Source organism: Lygodium microphyllum, chromosome 28 (genome assembly GCF_053477565.2).
Source record: "Lygodium microphyllum isolate KBCC chromosome 28, Lygodium_microphyllum_v1.1.10, whole genome shotgun sequence".
NCBI classification, from domain to species: Eukaryota; Viridiplantae; Streptophyta; class Polypodiopsida; order Schizaeales; family Lygodiaceae; genus Lygodium; species Lygodium microphyllum.
This window is the reverse complement of record NC_141162.1, coordinates 31,054,187-31,071,853: the sequence shown is the minus strand read 5'-3', so window position 1 is coordinate 31,071,853 and position 17,667 is coordinate 31,054,187. Positions and strand designations below refer to the sequence as shown.

Here is a 17,667-nt window from a genome sequence, read left to right as displayed (position 1 = left end):
TAGATTCGTTACTTTGCAATGCACAAAAACAACTTGCTAAGAATGCATAGACATCTTATGTTCTTTTTCGTTCATTCCATTGAAAAATACAAATGACCCATCTTCAATCGTGAGTTACTTCCTTTAAAATAGCCAATGTATTTCAATCGCAAAAGTGCATCCTAATTCCATGAATTAACCATGCATAATTGCAATACTTCGACGTAAATCAAAAATAGGAAGAAAACCTGGACTTGCGGGTTTGGTGAAATGTCCACATGAATATTAGGAGATGATCCTCCTGTGGTTGCGCCTTGTGACTTTTTAGGGGCCATCGTGAATTCGACTTCTGATTAGCCTTCGTGGATTTCGAACTCCTTGCCTTGGCTCACAATCTTATGATCTTCCTTGACCGAAGTTCCGACTTGCAAAATTTGGCTTTGGAATGCCTTAGGGTTCTTGTGAAGGCCTTGCGGCAACGAAGACTTGAGAGATTCTTCTCCTTGAAATTCCGACTAGGAATGGTTTTGTGGGCCTTGCAAAAAAGGGAACTTTAAATCCCAAGCCTAGGGGCTTGTGGGTGATTGGTGGAAAGGGTTTTATACTTAATTTCTTCAAAATCCCGAGGTAAAGATATTGTGGAAAAGGGGTTTTAAGGAAACCCTCTTCTTCTCTACAAGACCCGAGGCGTTGAGGGCTTGTGAGGGATTTTGTAGGAAGGCCTTATATGCTTCCTCTTCGAAGCTCGGGGGGAAAATTTGGCTTTTTGAGGGTTCAATGGGAAGGGGCCTTTAAACCCGGCAAGGAAATGGGCTTTTGATGGATGCAATGGGAAACGGGCTTTAAATCCCGGGGGTAAAATGAACTTATGGAGATCCAATGTGAAGGGCGATTTAAATCCCAGGGGTAAAATGGGCTTTATGGGGAATCCACAGGAAGGGAGCTTAGAGAAGCCCCCTTAGAAGCTTCAGGCAGGTACGTGGCGGCGTGGAGATAGAGGACTTGGGAGCTTGATGGTGGCCGTGAGCTCCACGACAGCAGGCGGCGGCGTTCTGAACTGGCGTCTCCCTCTCCTCCACGGCGTAGCACGGCAATTCGTCACTCCACTCCTCCTTCCTCCTCACACGTCTACAATGGCAGCTTCGCCTCCCAGAGTCTGGCGCCGTCTCCCTCTCCCTTTCACCCCCTTAGAGGGGTATATTTATAGTCTGGGGGGGAGGTCCTACATGGCCCCATTGTATGGCATCCTTCCCCCACCTCCTCATGTTGCCCTTAATAGCCCATCCCCTTCCCTCAGCCACGCATCGGCTGGGGAAGGAAAAAATTTTTGCAATAATTTTATCTCAACATTATCCTCATGACCTCCTCCCAAGAGGGAGTTCACCTGCGGTTATGCGGGTTTTGAACCTCGGTCCCGATTTGCCAATGGGGAGATCATGATTCCTCACATACGGTTTATAGATTGCACTGCCGGTAACTCCAATGCCAGAGTTAACCTTTGCATGAGTTTCACGTGGGGTGTGGAAAGTCGGACTAGCAATATTTTTCAAACGGGAATATTACATGCGATCAATTCATTTGAGCTTTGGTGAATACTTATGGAAATAACTTATCTAGACTTTAATGGGATCAACTTATACTAGCTTTGGCTATTGGTTGTGAAATATCTTACTAGTTTATGTATACTAATGTTTATGAGAACTATGACATATATATATATATATATAGAGAGAGAGAGAGAGAGTGTGTGTGTGTGTGTGTGTGTGTGTGTGATATGCATGGTGAGGGTTACTTACATCATGTCATAGTATATGAGAGATAGGCTTGTCCAACCTTGTCTACATAGGTTAGTATAAGAGATTGAACTATTCCTTAATCATCATGAAGAGCTTATTCAAGTGGCCATAGTCCAATTAAGAGGAGATTGTAGATGTCTAGAGATAGCCCCACTAATTTCTTCTTTGATGATGTCAAGATCAAACACAAAAAGGAGGTTATGACCTTTGTTGAAGAGGAGAGCGGGAATGTCATGAGGGATAATGGAGGGATAGTTGTAGTCTTCGAAGAAGACACGGCCTCTGTTGTTGGAACAAAACCATTGACTGGTATTTATGTACCAATTCCACTCGAGGAGAGTCTTTGACTAGAGAAGTCCTTTTCAATAAAGGAGGTCAAGATGGGGATTGACTCTATATAGTAGCTTGGTAAGTCCTTGAGATTGGATAGCATGCCTCGTGAAGTCTCAGCAAATCTAGGATATGTGTGTGCAAGACCTAGTTCGCATGCTTAACTGTGTAAGAAAAGCCGGTAACATGCTTAATGAATTCAATTTATCTTAATTAAAATTGGTGCCAAAATAGTCAACAGAAGTGTTGGATAAGACAATAGCTCTTAGAATTAAATATATGCTTTCCTAGGACTATCCATCCTCATCAATATGGTTTTGTATTTGGCCACAAAATTCATGGTGCTATTCTTAGCCTAATATCTTATACGGATCATGCTTTGAGCCTACAATGTGACGTTATCTCAATTAGCATGGACCTTAACAAAGCCTATGACAAAATAAGCATGTCCTTTATACTAGCCACCCTCCAAATTTGGATTTGGACCAATCTCTATGTGCATATGGTGGTGGCTCTCTTTACCAATGCCTCCACTTGTGCCAATGTCAATAGGGCAGAGTCAACTCCTTTTGCACTATGGAGATCTATCAAACAAGGGGGCCTACTAGCCCCTTTGTGCTTGTCAACTAACCCCCTATATAGGAAGATAGACAAGAAGGTTCAAGAGGGAGTCTCTATTGGCCAAGGTTTTGCCAATGATAACACTAGCTTGGTGGCGGCCAAAAAATTCTATTATGACTTCTTAAAGTATATGAGGAGTTTGCTACTCTCCTAGCCTTCAATGTCAACACATCAAAGACAAAGCCAGTTTAGCATGGAAGACCCATAATCTTGGGTTGTTGGATTATGGATTTAGAACTAGTCAAGCTTAGGGAGGTCTTTAGTTACCTCAACTACCCTCTAGAAATTGATATCTCAATTGGTCTTTAAGTACCTCTGTTGCCCCTTGGAAATTGCCCCTCTCTCATTTGGTGGGAAGATAGTGGTGCTAAACACTAACTTGATGGATGATGACTTTTGTGTGTTGGATTTTGAGCTTCGACAAGAGATCATGGGATGTTGCACTATGTCAATTGGGTTGCCCTAACCATGAATAAAAAGACCGAGAGTGTTGTTCTTGAGCATCTTCGTGAGAAGTAAAACAGATAATGCTTGGAACTATACAAATGGATTGGGGAGGTACTTAAGCTTATTTGGAAGTCTCGTGACTCAACAATCTCTGGTAGGTCCATATCTCAAGTACCTATGGATCATATTAATGGCTTATATGGAGATGTTTTTACTGTCATCAAGAAGTTCAAGTCCCAATTTTGGATAGTACAAAGTATTTTGTGAAAAGCTTGATAAAGCTAGCAATTAGGGCTTTACCTTGATGCACTACCTTTAGCAATGGCACGTATCTTTTTACATTATGGCAATAAGCTACCTCTCTCTCTCTCTCTCTCTCTCTCTCTCTCTCAAGCTAACATGTGTTCTACTTGATTTTGATAAACAATGTACTCTAACAAAAAATGCATGTCAAATTAGTATTAGAATAATGCTAGAGGCAATGTTGATGGTGAGGCTGGTTGCACACCAAACAATGTACACCCAACCCCTGCCAGAGTGTGGCATGTAATTTTAGAAACTAGGTGCAGACATGGGCACAAAATCTTTACTCATAAAAAAGAAACATGTTGGAAAAAAGTAAAAAGTAATGTCTTTTTTTAAATTGGTTGCAAGTGCAAAAAGTGTGCCCTTGTCCCTCACTTTATAAACTGGGCAAGGGAGACTCCTTATCCAAAAGTGGGCATAGAGTTCACCTAGTTAGGAGTTAAACAACAAGTCATGTCTTCTCCACTGTGTAAAGAACTATGGATGCCCAACCTATAAAGAAGTTATTTGATTGGTTAACACTTACGAAGTAGACACCCGCCATTTGATGTGTATATTTGCGGCGGGGGGGGGGGGGGGGAAGGCTTGGACGCGTGGCACCTGCCCCCGCGTTCTCTTTTTTTTTTTTTTGGAAAGGTGGGGGGCTGCCACGTGGCACCCGCCCCCCACCTCTCCTTAACTAATAGTATAGATGAATACTAAGTAGTTATCCAGATATGCAAGATTGGGACATAACTTATCTACCACATCTACTTGAAGAACTTCATTAGGTGTATAGCCTATTGCCGTGTAAAGGATACAAAAGGCTTATCCAAGCAAGGATTTCTAGTCTGGAAAGGAGAGGCCTTGAGGCAGCCAATAAGAGTGAGCCAGGTGGGAGCGTACCAGCCATGAGAAAAATTTCAGAATTGCAAGAGTTCCGAAATTTTTGCGGCATTGGCTTTCAGTCGTCCGTTTCTTCCTTTGCTTCTCGGAAGAAAGAATTCATTCTTCCATCTCTGCAGTTCCGCCATAGCCAGAGTCGAGGAGACTGACACACATACAGAGAGAGAGAGAGAGAGAGAGGAGAGAGAGGGGGGAGGAGGATAAGAAGAGAGACATTCTTTCTGAGATAGATAGACCTCGAAAGATTGATTGATTCTGAGAGAGAGAGAGAGAGAGAGAGAGAGAGAGAGAGAGAGAGAGAGAGAGAGAATGGCATCCCCATCCCCCCGGCCCTGCATCAACATGGAGCTTGGGAGCTCGCAATTTCTCTCTGTTGGATTCTCACCAACCAAGAGAGCCAACATACTGGCAGCTGCAGAGCTCAATCCCATTGATCGATTACGAGCCTTGCGCATGGTATCATCCTCATCACCACCCCCATTGCCGTCAATGCCATCATCAATTTCATCGACTTCCTCCAAAGATCGAAACTCAGAGCCTCCCTCTGAGCCTGCAATGGGTGGCCTCTTCCATGTTGACTACCCGCGGACCTCCACGCCTCCTTCCAGCGGCAGGCTGTTCGATGTCCATCATGCTTGGGAAGTCGCCCGGCAGGACTTGCAGTATTGCGACTGGAAGGCTCGGCAGGATGTTCTGGCTATCAAAATGCTTCATGACAAGGTGCGATACCAATTGACATTTTTTGATGCATCCTCTGGTTCATTATCAAAATGGGACGGCTTCACTGTTCACAATTATAATGTTCAGGGAACTGCTCAAGTTTAATCATTTTCTAGGGTCGATTTATAGCAGACATCCTGAGTTCAATTGTCGATCCTGCCTTCTGCTGTATGTGACTGGGATTGCAAGCTAAGGCCATCTGAGAATAGTAGTCGATGGTCTGAATGGACAACTCTTCAGGTCTTGATTATGTGAAACTAATCATCTCAATAAAAACAAGCACCAAAGATAGTCATCTAAAAGTATTCGCCATGATTGCTGGAGTTTGAATCTGTTCCTGATTACCACATGGGTACAACAAGGAGGGTTTTACAACTTGCAGAAGGAACAAACCCAGTTAGATGGGGCAACCCACACATCTTCACCAGAAGCGGATCTATGAAAGGAATCGTGTATCCTACCCTGTTTTGCATAGTTCAGCAGTAGCCTAGATATGTTACACTTGCATCAGCTTGAGTAGGCAGAGAGAGTCAACAATCTTCTGAACAAACCACAATTTCTCATGGCACATTCTTGAAGAACTAGTTGAAGAATTGTCTCCAGGTTCCGTAGCAAACAAGATGGGATTTGTTTTGACCACCCCTTTTGAGCAGATGGCCCATCCCTAGAATTAAGAACTTCCACAAATTGTTTTGAAGCATTAGATCTTAAAATTGTTAGGTCATGGAGGACCTATCCTCTTTGACTAGATTATCATGGAAATGGCTATCACACATTTGTCAAAAGCATCCCCAGTAGGTCCACTGTGTCACTCATTAATACACAAAGTCTCGGTATATAAATCCCAATACTTTGTATATGACTATATGAAACTATTGACCATTGAAGATACTTTCCACAAATCTAAAGGTTTGTTGGTTTTCTCATCATATGCATGGTACTGGATGATGGAATCAACTGTGTGCTCCTTCCAGAAAATAGGTAAGGGTCATTCTGGCTTCTCTCGGAGGACTTTCTAATCCCTGAAGTACCCATGTTTATGGAGATAAACATCAAACCTTTAGATTTGGAGAGGATATCCACACCGATGTAATTGCCCAGTATCTTGTCGACAATGCAGGATGAAGTGGCACACCACTTCAATCATGTCTAATTAACAAACCTTGTTTGGTAGTCTTTTCCAACTTTGCAGTAAAAGATTTGACAGAAGGAACATTCATTGTAGCAACTAGTTGTGGTTGGCAATTATGTGACATGTGAATTTAGAATATTTTAGATTTGGCATCTAGACAAAATGCCATATATATGCTTGAATCCTTTCTGACTGATAAGCCACATTTTGTTGTAGTACGGGCACAAGTGACACAAAATGAGACAGGGATGGGGGATGGGGAGAAATGTCGCTACTTGTGACTATACAGTCACATGAGATAGGAAGTAGGACAGAAAGAAGCTACCATCCCTGCAATCCTGAAGTCTAAAGATGGCCATCATGTGCGACTATGTATTGTAGTATCCTATAGCTACCTTCTAGGTTAAAGGCTATAGAAATTCTTGTTGCTGCTTTTGCTGACAAGCCACAAGAGTTTTACTTGGGCTTATTTTGCTTCATGCACAACATCTTTCCACTGGCCATGTTATGCAGTTTAGTGCTATGCAAGGCTTCTTTGAAGGTACCTAGGTTTAGGTGTCAATATAAACCAAGATGTTCTTACAGCGCTTGAATCCCTAGACTTAAACTGGTTTCAATCACATGACTCTATACAGAAAGCTGTAGTCGTGGATCTTCCTAGCTTTGAAAGCTTGAGATAAGCTAGATGCTCCACCATCAAGGACATGACCCACACAGCTCGAAAGCAAGCCCCACATATATCTACCAATCAGGACCCCATTTGCATAGCTCAAAAGTGAGCCCCACATATCTAGTATCTCATCAGGAAAAGGAGACACAAAGCTTGATCTGCAGCTAATTTAGAATCCAGAAATGACATACGTACAACCACATTGCCATTTGACTGTGTACACTTAAATATATGTATCTATGCTATGTAAGAAATAATTCCTTCTTCCCTTAACAGGTTGTAGAAGTACTAAATCCACTAGCAAGGGATCGAAAGTCAGTTGAAACGTTGCGGAATGAGCTTGAAGCTTTGCAGCAGGATCTGGTTAGAGCACATGAGCAGGTGTCCATGCATATTCTATTAGGTCTTTTCAACTTCATGTTCATACCAATGGCTTCACTTCTGATGTCAAATGTCTTTACATCAGGTCCATCTGTCAGAAGCTAGAGTAGCTTATTCTTTACAGAAGCTGTCTGAGATGGAATCTTTGGTGAATGATAAATTGCTTCAAGAAAGTGCATTACCTGAAAGCCTGGGCAGGACAAGCGAATCTGCCGTTCCTGCTAAACAGTCTAAATCCCTAGCAGAAGTACAAAAAAGATCTACCAAAAGTTTCCTGAATGTTTCAGGTCCGACAAACATATACTCGGAGACACTACGCAATTTTTGGTACCCTGTAGCATTTGCTGCTGATGTTGACACAGACACTATGGTGAGCTGTTTTGTCAATAAAATTGACTATTTGGGCCAAGTTGTCACTACTAAGGACTCTGCTACTAGCCTGCTTGTTTTGTTATTGGAACTCATAAAGCTGCTTTAATCAGATCCCTTTCGACTGCTTTGAGGATCCTTGGGTAATTTTTCGAGGTAAGGATGGAAGGGTGGGCTGTGTTCAGAACTCATGTGCACACAGAGCTTGCCCACTTCATCTAGGTCAGGTCAAAGATGGGTGCATTCAATGCCCCTATCATGGTAAGATTTTTACATGTGATCTGCAAAAGTTTCTCCAGTCACATGTTCTTATAACATCAAGAATATTCACTGCATGTAACTTGGCCAGCGTAACACAGGCTGGGAGTACTCAACCAATGGTGTCTGCGAAAGGATGCCCTCCACAAGGCTGCTCAATGTTAGCATCAAGGCACTGCCCTGCATTGAACAAGATGGAATGATTTGGATATGGCCAGGAGAAAATATTCCAGAACCAAATCTTCCATCTTTATCTCCTCCATCTGGCTTCACGGTGCATACTCAGGTACACCTAAATGTTCAGATGTAAATGGTACAGTGTATGATGGCAATCGTGTTGCTCAGAATTTGTTTTGTTTTAATGGTGACTGCAGATTGTGCTTGAATTGCCCGTTGAGCATGGGCTTCTAATGGAGAACCTTTTAGACTTGGCACATGCTCCATTCACCCATACAACAACTTTTGCAAGAGGCTGGGAGGTTCCAAGGTAAAGAGTGTTCTGCGGGTTATGTAAGGGAAATGACTTGCTTTGGGCTTGCCTAGTCCTGAGCTGCTGTTTATTTTGGCAGTCTCGTAAAGTTTCGTACTCCAGTGGCTTCTTTGAAAGGCTTTTGGGATCCTTATCCAATTGATATGGAGTTCCAACCTCCATGCATGGTCCTGTCAACAATTGGGCTCTCAAAACCTGGAAAGTTGCAGGGCACACAAGCAAACCAGTGTCCCAAGCATTTGCATCAGCTACATGTTTGCCTGCCATCATCTCGAGGAAAAACTCGACTTCTGTATCGCATGTCTTTAGACTTTCTTCCTATCCTGAAGCATGTGCCTTACATTCAGTACTTGTGGAGGTACCTTGCAAACAAGGTTCGTGTTCCTCTTGAAGGTGACTCCATCTAGAGCACCATTCTTTATAGTCTAAATCATGTTTGGTGATTTCTTCCATCAACTGCAGGTTTTAGGTGAAGATTTAAGACTCGTGCTAGGACAACAAGACAGAATGGTCAGAGGAGCCAATGTCTGGAACCAGCCAGTTGCCTATGACAAGTTGGGCCTACGCTATAGACTATGGAGAACAGCAGTTGAGTCAGGAAAGAAGCCTCTCTCAAGCATATGAAAATTCAAATCATTGTCTGTCTCTTGCGCTCAGCAACACATGTAGAAACCTAAAGGTGAGTTAGGTGTGCCTGGCCGTGGTTGTCATGGATAGACAAGCAGGCAAGCCTATGCTCAGTATACCTCTATTCTGCACATAACCATGGTACGTCTGTAAATTGGAATTTACTTCATCTGGATCTTCGTATCTAATCATGCCCTCGCACATCCAATGCACATGTATGGCAGTTGGAAAGCATTAATGTGTAATGCTTCAAGCTGTATGATGTACACTCAAAACTAGGAAGGCATTGGAACGGACATTGTCATGAATTGAACTATGCAGAGAATGTTTCTTCTTCTTTTTTGGAAAAGGAAGTGTAGTCATGGGGGCAAGGAGCTCTGTTATCAGCCAGTGAATCGTTCCAACTAGACTTGTTTAGAATTATCTTCTCGTTAGCTGGCCTGATCATGTTTACTTGATGGGTACATTTTTCTCCCTTGCATAATTGAGAATGCATCTGTTGCCACACTCAGCAAAGGGTCTAGATATTCCTTAAACCAGTGCATACTACCCAACAGAGGTGGAGGCTGTCATGGAAGTTATTGGAACTTTATCTTGATTCAGCTTGTAGACTGGATGATTGGAATATGCAGCATGCTTCATCGCTTAGACCTTTGGCCTTTGTTGGTTTTACTAGATCCGCTATGACATCTGCTGCTTTCACCCTAGCTGAAGGATTATGCTAACTCGTTATGGCCTTTTGAATAAGGCATTGAAGTGGTGGGGATAAAAGTGGAAGGTCGTTTAGAAATGTAGAACCCTTCTTAAATTGGGTCTTCTTATGGAGAAATTGTATCCTTTCTTATGAAGATACTTAGTTGGGTTTGTCTTCTGGAACAACTTTTTGTACACTAACAATTTCAAGGTATTAAATGCATATTCCACGTAATTGTTTAGGAAAATATATTTTTGCTGTATGGCATTGTTCTTGCTCTTTGGAGGCGTCGGACACAATTTTTTACCCAGATGCAATTTTGGACACTTGGACCATCTGAAAGCCTCATTATCATATGATCATTGTTGACATTTTAGTTGATGCTCTAATACTCTTGAGGAAATTTGCAACAATCGCCTTTTAACTGCTAGAAAATTTAGGATATGGACTAAAGCACTCTCTATGTTAAATGTTTTTGACATATCATGTATTTGCATAATTTATATCAATACCAAGTTTTCACTACATATTTGCCTTCCCATGATGTCCCGGTTCGATAATTGGAGCAATAAAAGGTGATGTGCAATTCAACTGATTTCAAACATGTTATATTCAATGTTGTTCTTCCAAACAAAGGTGCACACCAACGTAGCTTGTGAAGTAAAGGAGAGTAACTATTGGCAACAAGGTCATAGTCTCCACCAGTATGCCAAAGGTGAATCTACATCAAGAAACGCCATCATTCTTCTTTGCAATCACTAGTCTGTGATACTACGAATACGCATGTGAACCATCTACAGCTAAGTGAAAGACAGTGCAATGTCTCAAATCACTAGTCTGTGATACTACGAGTACGCATGTGAACCATCTACAGCTAAGTGAAAGACACTGCAATGTCTCAAATCTAAAAAGATTATTTTGATAACCTAGGCTTTTGTTTGCCTTCGGCTCCATCCAATGGTAAGTTCAGGAATGTATGTCCTTCCAACTTTGAAAACTTAAATGTTTAGATTGAAGGATATTTATATCAAAAGTTTTTAGAGCAAAAACTTAGTAAAACCCCTCTTTGTAGAATCAAAAAATTCTCATAAAAGTGCTTTGGAGAACCTACATTAGGATGATCTCTTGTTCCATCCCATTCTGAAAGAAAGCTTTTTTATATTTGCAAGATTCATGTACGATTAGGCTTAAGTGTCAGGGTATCAAAGAATCTTAAACGAAGGCCTGTTTAAACAATTCCTACTTATCAGACCACTTGTTCTTCAACCAAGATGAGAATACCTAAATCTCAAAAATCAGGTTAATTGCAGGAAGGCAAAGCATAACACTACAATCCCTTTTTTTCATGGTTCTTCTACATGTACAAGTTCATATTCCACCAAAGACAAATTGTTGTCTTCTTTGACCGTGAAGGCAGCAGGTTCAGTGACTTCAATGCGACCCCACTTGTCCACAGCCAGCCGCATTGATCCCTTGAACATGTCAATTTTGGCATTCCGCAATATCACACTTGCACCTTCCTTCATCACAACAACTGCAAAAACAGCGTCAAAGTTACTTGGATGATGTAGAAGCACACCAATCATATCCATAGCCCCCTTAATAAATTGCAAAAATTAGCAAACAGCTTTTTTGCATTGAGCAGCTGAAGGCCTAGCCAGCCTAACTGAGACCTAGACCATGGCAACACATCTATCCAATGGGGGATCTAACAGACACATTGCAAAAGAAAAGACATGGCATTGTGTTTTCTTCAACCTTGCCCACCCCTGCAACCATTCCCCATAATCCCTCTTCATTAGCAATTTGCACTGAAGCATCCATGAAGAGTTTCAGGACCACAGATAGGTTATGTCAGTGCTCTCATTCAAGCAGTAAGTGAAACAACATTCATAGGCTTAACCTAGAATATAGATTGAGGTGTGTCAGATGGTTGCTTGCAATTAGATACACAAAGCTGCATCCATTTCACGACCATCAAGATCCCTTTGTATCTAAGTCACATCATTCTATACAAAGGATGTTTTCTTTCACAGATGTCAAGCTTCTCAGGAATTGTGCTTCTGCATTTCCTTCTAGACACCTGTACAGCTTTCTCAAATGTAGAACCTCCAAAACTTTTGGCCCAACATTGTAAGGCTCACAGCACTGCTTGTACCTCAAGCCTTCTTACCAATTCTAACATGAGGGATCACAGCGCATACAGTGTGTGGCTGACACCAGTTCCTTACAAATACTGGCAACCCGCTGGCTATAATGTACTGATGTGGAACCATGTAACTGTATGCTTGAAAATGTGAAACAGGCTTGTATATACGAATGATTTCTGGTTTACAGAGAGCTGCACGTAGACTGCTGGGCACATGTACTTTGTAAAATTTCTTCTGATTGAGTAATATAATCCGCACCTTCTTTGGGGAACAATTACTTACAAAGGTGAATAAAAGTGAGAATTTCAGAACCCCAAATCGTACATCCCATGCTACCCATTGCAAAGCGTATATTAAACAATGTATCTACACCATGATAGCAGAAATTGACAGAGAAACTACACGTGCATGTGTCCCACCCTGCATACATGAATGCAAGTACTTAGAGCCTAATGCATGGCTTTTGTGAGCCTCTCTGAGACGGCAAATTGCTGCTCAAAACTCACCTTGATCGTTGCGTGCAGTGAAGACAATGACACCTGTGTCGTCCCCCACAATACACTCGGCGATTCGCACGTGCCGGAGCTGGGCACCATCAGGGCGGGACTTTTGGAGGACGAGTTTGGAGCTGACGACCTTGACGACAAGAGAGTGGCCAGAGGTCCCCGGTCGCAGCTGCTCGATCTTGACAAAGGTGGGCTTACGGAGGCTCGTGGGGGGTGGGGTGGTGCGCCCAGTTGTCGTTGCAGGTGGTGCCGCTGCAGGGGTGCTGGTAGCGGCAGGGGCGGACGCCATAGCTACAGGCACAGGGCTCTCTCTCTCTCTCTCTCTCTCTCTCTCTCTCTCTCTCTCTAACTGCGATTGGGTATGGGGATTAATTGGGGATCTGACCTATAGATGCATGTAGAGACGGATCAACAAGGTATCTAGGAGAATTGATAAACAGGCACAGAGAGAGAGAGAGAGAGAGAGAGAGAGAGGAGGGTCTGGGGGTCTTCCTCCCCTTTCTTCCTAATTCCATGGATTCGCGACATCCAGCCATGCAGGGGGAGAGGGGAAGGTCGTGCTCGAATCTGGGCGGCAACCTCCCCCAGACACTCAAGATTCGCCCAACTCATTTTTGTTTTCCCCCACCCAAAAAAAAACTGCATCTTGTGGTGGGCTTCTCTTCTCACAAGTCAACCTTATGTCCCATGAAAAACCCAGTCTATACCCTACTTTCAAAGTAAAGGTGACCATAATTTTAATAATTACTAAGGAAAAAAAGGGCAATGTCGCACCATGCAAACTCGACTTATTTGACATCTAAAATGTCTAGCTGGTCTACACGTAACCCTACTCTTAGGTGTATTAGAACGTGTTCTCATTAGCATTGCCCATTACAGTATGTGCTATTACAATGCTACAATGATAAGGTGGCTCTTCTTCGAAATACTACCCCCCTAGTTAACTAACTCACTTTTAGACTTGTTACGAGTTGATTTAGTTCATCTTCACAAGCTTTTTGCACATAATTGTAGCCTCAGTGAATGATTGTCTTTTCCGCCCTTCTCATGAAGTTGAAAGGCACAACTTATTAAACTTTTTCAATGGAGGTGCAATTAGAAACACAAAGCCTTGATAAACAATAAACTACTCCCATGTCTGAAGCCCCTCTTGGTAAGTTTTCCCTCAAGAACAAGTTAGATCCCTCTAACCATTACTATAGCATGCCCTTGTGAGCAATGCTAATAAACTTGCAAATTTTCAACCAACTTCTAAATTTTGAATACAAAGGTTTCATTCTTAAAATTGATGAGAGCTTTAGTTATAAAGGTCTAATACGTGTTTTTTAATTCAAGAGCCTTTCCTCAAGTTTACGTTATGGGTTTTTGTACAGACTACCAAAAACTTTATTGGTGAACATTATTGGTAGCCATTACCACAAATTTCAACTTGAATGTTAATCTATTATTTATTGAGATTTTTACACATTTATACCCATTTCTTATACCTAAACAATGCCACACACAAGCACGTGCACACACACATGCATGTGCACAAACATACACATTTGTGCACATCTCTTATAGCTAAACAATGCCTTATGGAGTTAGTTGAGAGATTACTCAATTTGAGGACAATGCAACTTCAAATTTAGGTGTATCTTGCTACCATTTTGGTGAATTAGCATTTATGATGCTATATCATATGGTAGCATTCATTACATTCAAGTCTAAGCACCTTTATGGCAAGGCCCTATTAAAGGTGAGTAATACTTTTCATGCTTCATGAGCATGACAAGTAACACTAAGAGAAAGAGAGCAATATAATGCGGCCTATTCCATAGGACACATTAACAATAGGTATGCCAAGTTCTGTAGTTTTTTGTTTATAATCAAGGTATCAAGCATGAATGAAGTTGAGAGGTTGTTCATGGGCATATATTAAGCCAAAGCTTCAACCCAACATTTTCATTTTGTTGAAAAAGGGTTTTTATTTGCTTTGATTGGCATCAATATAAAGTGGGATTGGATTCTCAGCAATGTTGTTGCCTAAACAAGCAACTTGGTGATATACTTCAATGTGCAATCAAGTTTTCTTGATTATGCTTTGTTATCAAGTGTAGGTTTCCTATCCATTGGTTCCTAATCAACTAGAATGTAAAGTTGCAAATTCGGTAGCAATGTTGGGCAAAATACTATATGTTCTTTTATCTTGTAATAAATTGTTTCTAGTGAAGAAGAAAGCATGCAATTTATGGGATCAAGGAAAGATGCTATTGAGTTCTTGAGATGTGTTTGATGCAAATGTTTTGATATGGATATACAAGGTCAAGTTCTTTGCATTTCTTGACACATGATGTATGTGGAGAGCCATGTCATGTCATGTGGTATTGTTAAAGGATGCTTGTTATTGAGAAGGAAATTTTTAACTAAGCTTTTAGGGCATCTCTTGCTTTTAGGTGAGCTTTAAAAGCAATCTTAATTTTAATCAAGCTTGTACTCGATCCTTAGGATTATCAAATAGTTACCAAAGCCCTCATGCCAATTATATCCCATCCCTAATATCACCATACAAGAGGTTGCCTTGCCAATGCATTCATGCTCACAAAAGCACAAGCAAAAGCCAAAGAAAATTTTGGAGATAAATCCCAAACAATTTCTCAAACACTTTTCAAAAAATTTAGTAGCAATTTTTGCACAAAATTTTCTTAATATGTGTAGCTACATTGTGCTAAGAGTGGGATATTGCTAAGTTATGGCTTAAGCATATAAAAGTGACCCACATGTTAAAGCTACCAATCTATTCTATGTCTATATAGACCTCTCTCATATTCATGAATTATGTCTCTAAATACTTGAAAATTTCTCCTTTTAAATCGTTTAAAGTTTAGAACTTGGCATTATTGAGCCCAAAAATAAGCTCATAAGACCCAATGACATATAAACTCATTGTATACATGGGCCATTCTAGGTTGAGGCCCCATGAGGTAGACCAACTTTTCAAGACAATGCATGGTTTGGGTGCCTCAAGAATACAAGGGTTCTATAGCTTTATGGGCATTCTCCACTCATTTTCACATCAAAAAGGTTAAATTTTACACTCTAAGTTTGGTTGAAATTCTTCGAGCATCTAAGGACTTGTTGTCATGAGAGAGAGAGAGAGAGAGAGGTCTTGCAAAGCCAAAATGGACTGTAAACTTTTGGATATGGGGGGCACATACACCCCTATCTCTAGAAGGCGGTCTCTCAAGGGTGGAGTATTGTGGCCCCGAATGGGTCTTATTTACAATGGTTAGTCATGTTTTCAATGGTTTCATAGTTTTTGGACCTTATAAGCTTATTTATTGGGGCCAAAAAGGGCCATATCAACTAGGTTGACATGTTCAACCAAGTTTAGGTAGTAGTATTGTGTTTAATGTTTTTTGTTGGAGTGCTTGTTTTTTAATATTTTGGAAGAAGTGGGTTTTTAGAGTGTTTTGATTGAGTTTAGTTACTCACAAGTTTTTGAAGCTAACCAGATTTGGCTAAAAACTTGTTGTATAGCCTAAAATTCATGTTGATGAAGAGTACTTGCAAGACATAAAACCAAAACGAGAAGAGTTGCTTGGCCAAATTTTGGGATATTGTGGATTTCACATTTCAAGAAGTTTCTTGATTATTAAGAATTAATTTATAACTTTATAAAAGAATAGTAGTAACACAAGAAAATACATAAACATGTTATACATGTAGCATGTTGAAGAGTTGGCACCGGTCTCTTCATTGTTTTATACTTATGGGGGAAGGTTTCATTCCCCCATCCATAAAAAAGATATGCCCTTTCCTATGGGAGCCTGCATGTGCATCTACATGGGTCTAAAAGCTATGAAATGAATTGGAAGGTGTGACATAGAAGAATTCAATCGTGGCAAGGACAAGCACATAAACTTTCCTCATACATTCACATTATCTTTACTATCAATATTTGGCTTGAAGAGGGTACATCATCAATCTCACATTACAGTTTAGTTTAATGGCCCCAAACCTATTATTTTGCATGAAAGTAGAACCCATCACACTCAATGGATTTGTCTTGATCAAACAGTCATCGATAATCCATTTGATGTGGCTTTAGGCAGTGTCTTAGGAGCTGGGAACTTAGCCTGGGATACATCCATATGCTTGCCATATTCAACCACACTCCATGATAACAATCTACAAGTAAAAGAAGCAAGGAGGAATTTGAATTTGATATGATCATCGGCATCATGCAAGCCTCTAGTGAGATCAAGACCAACATTGTCCCCATCTTTGAGGACTAATTCATGGCACTTAAGGGGATTGACTTGTTATGGTAAGAAACGGGATATTGCACTAGGTACAACACAAGGTATTTTAACGATGTCTCGTTTCAATCACATATGAGCCAAGCACATAGGTTACGAATGCAGTAAGGAATGTTGCATTCAAAGTAAGTGGCACTCTACTTATGCCTTTTCATTACCATTTCTAGTCTTGGTTTTCCATTTTACCATTTTTGACTTCTCACTTTTCATCACCATTTCTAGTCTTGGCAATTTGTGCTCCCAAGAGTTGCTTCATTCACACCCCACCCAATGGCATCCTCTAGCCCAAGGAATCCATTTTAGTTATTGGTAAGCTCCTCTCTCTCTCTCTCTCTCTCTCTCTCTCTCTCTCTCTCTCTCTCTCTCTCTCTCTCTCTCTCTCTCTCTCTCTCTCTCTCTCTCTCTCTCTCTCTCTCTCTCTCTCTCTCTCTCTCTCTCTCTCTCTCTCTCTCTCTCTCTCTCTCTCTCTCTCTCTCTCTCTCTCTCTCTCTCTCTCTCTCGTGGGGCTAGATTCTCTTAATTGGATGCTAGAATAGATTGCAATGTATTCTGTGGTTTCTTCTCTACTTTAGTGGTGTTGCATATGGAGTATTACATGTACATTTTTCCTTTTTGTTATGGGTGCTTAGTGGTGAAGACTCAGGTTCATTGACCGTCCCAAATTTGTAGATCAAGAACATAAGCAACCTATTGAAATGAAGGTGAAGGACAAGTTCAAGATTTTTAGTTCTTGATTGCTAATTGGATAATGATCTAAATGCCTTTTTCTTCTAACAGTCATTGTAAATTCTATAGCACAATCATATAAGTGTTTTCGATTTGTGAGCAACATTTGATTATGTATTTCTAGAGTTTAATTAGCTCCAAAAGGGAAAGCAATGAGTGGGATTTACTTAGTTAACTAGGTTTGCAATTCTTTTGTGCATTCAATAATGGAAAATTAGTCTCATAAGGTATTTGTTTTAGAACTTTCTCACTTATATGTTGTCATATAGCAAGTAC

At 41.0% G+C, this 17,667-nt stretch overlaps 2 protein-coding genes across 2 annotated transcripts; one reads left to right on the top strand and one right to left on the bottom strand.

Annotated features, from left to right (window-relative positions):
• The first annotated feature begins 4,342 nt into the window (after positions 1 to 4,342).
• Positions 4,343 to 10,045, top strand: LOC148011311 (chlorophyllide a oxygenase, chloroplastic-like). Its single transcript, XM_087669966.1, has 8 exons — positions 4,343 to 5,084; positions 7,163 to 7,267; positions 7,353 to 7,637; positions 7,750 to 7,897; positions 7,996 to 8,180; positions 8,269 to 8,381; positions 8,464 to 8,758; positions 8,847 to 10,045. The coding sequence occupies exons 1-8, from the start codon at positions 4,674 to 4,676 to the stop codon at positions 9,006 to 9,008; spliced, it is 1,704 nt and encodes a 567-aa protein (XP_087526092.1). The 5' UTR covers positions 4,343 to 4,673; the 3' UTR covers positions 9,009 to 10,045.
• Positions 10,046 to 10,800: 755 nt separating this feature from the next.
• LOC148011310 (uncharacterized protein At4g28440-like) lies at positions 10,801 to 12,975 on the bottom strand. The gene is made up of 2 exons (XM_087669967.1): positions 12,362 to 12,975; positions 10,801 to 11,239 (listed from the first exon to the last, which is right to left on the bottom strand). The coding sequence occupies exons 1-2, from the start codon at positions 12,648 to 12,650 to the stop codon at positions 11,049 to 11,051; spliced, it is 480 nt and encodes a 159-aa protein (XP_087526093.1). The 5' UTR covers positions 12,651 to 12,975; the 3' UTR covers positions 10,801 to 11,048.
• Positions 12,976 to 17,667: the final 4,692 nt, after the last annotated feature.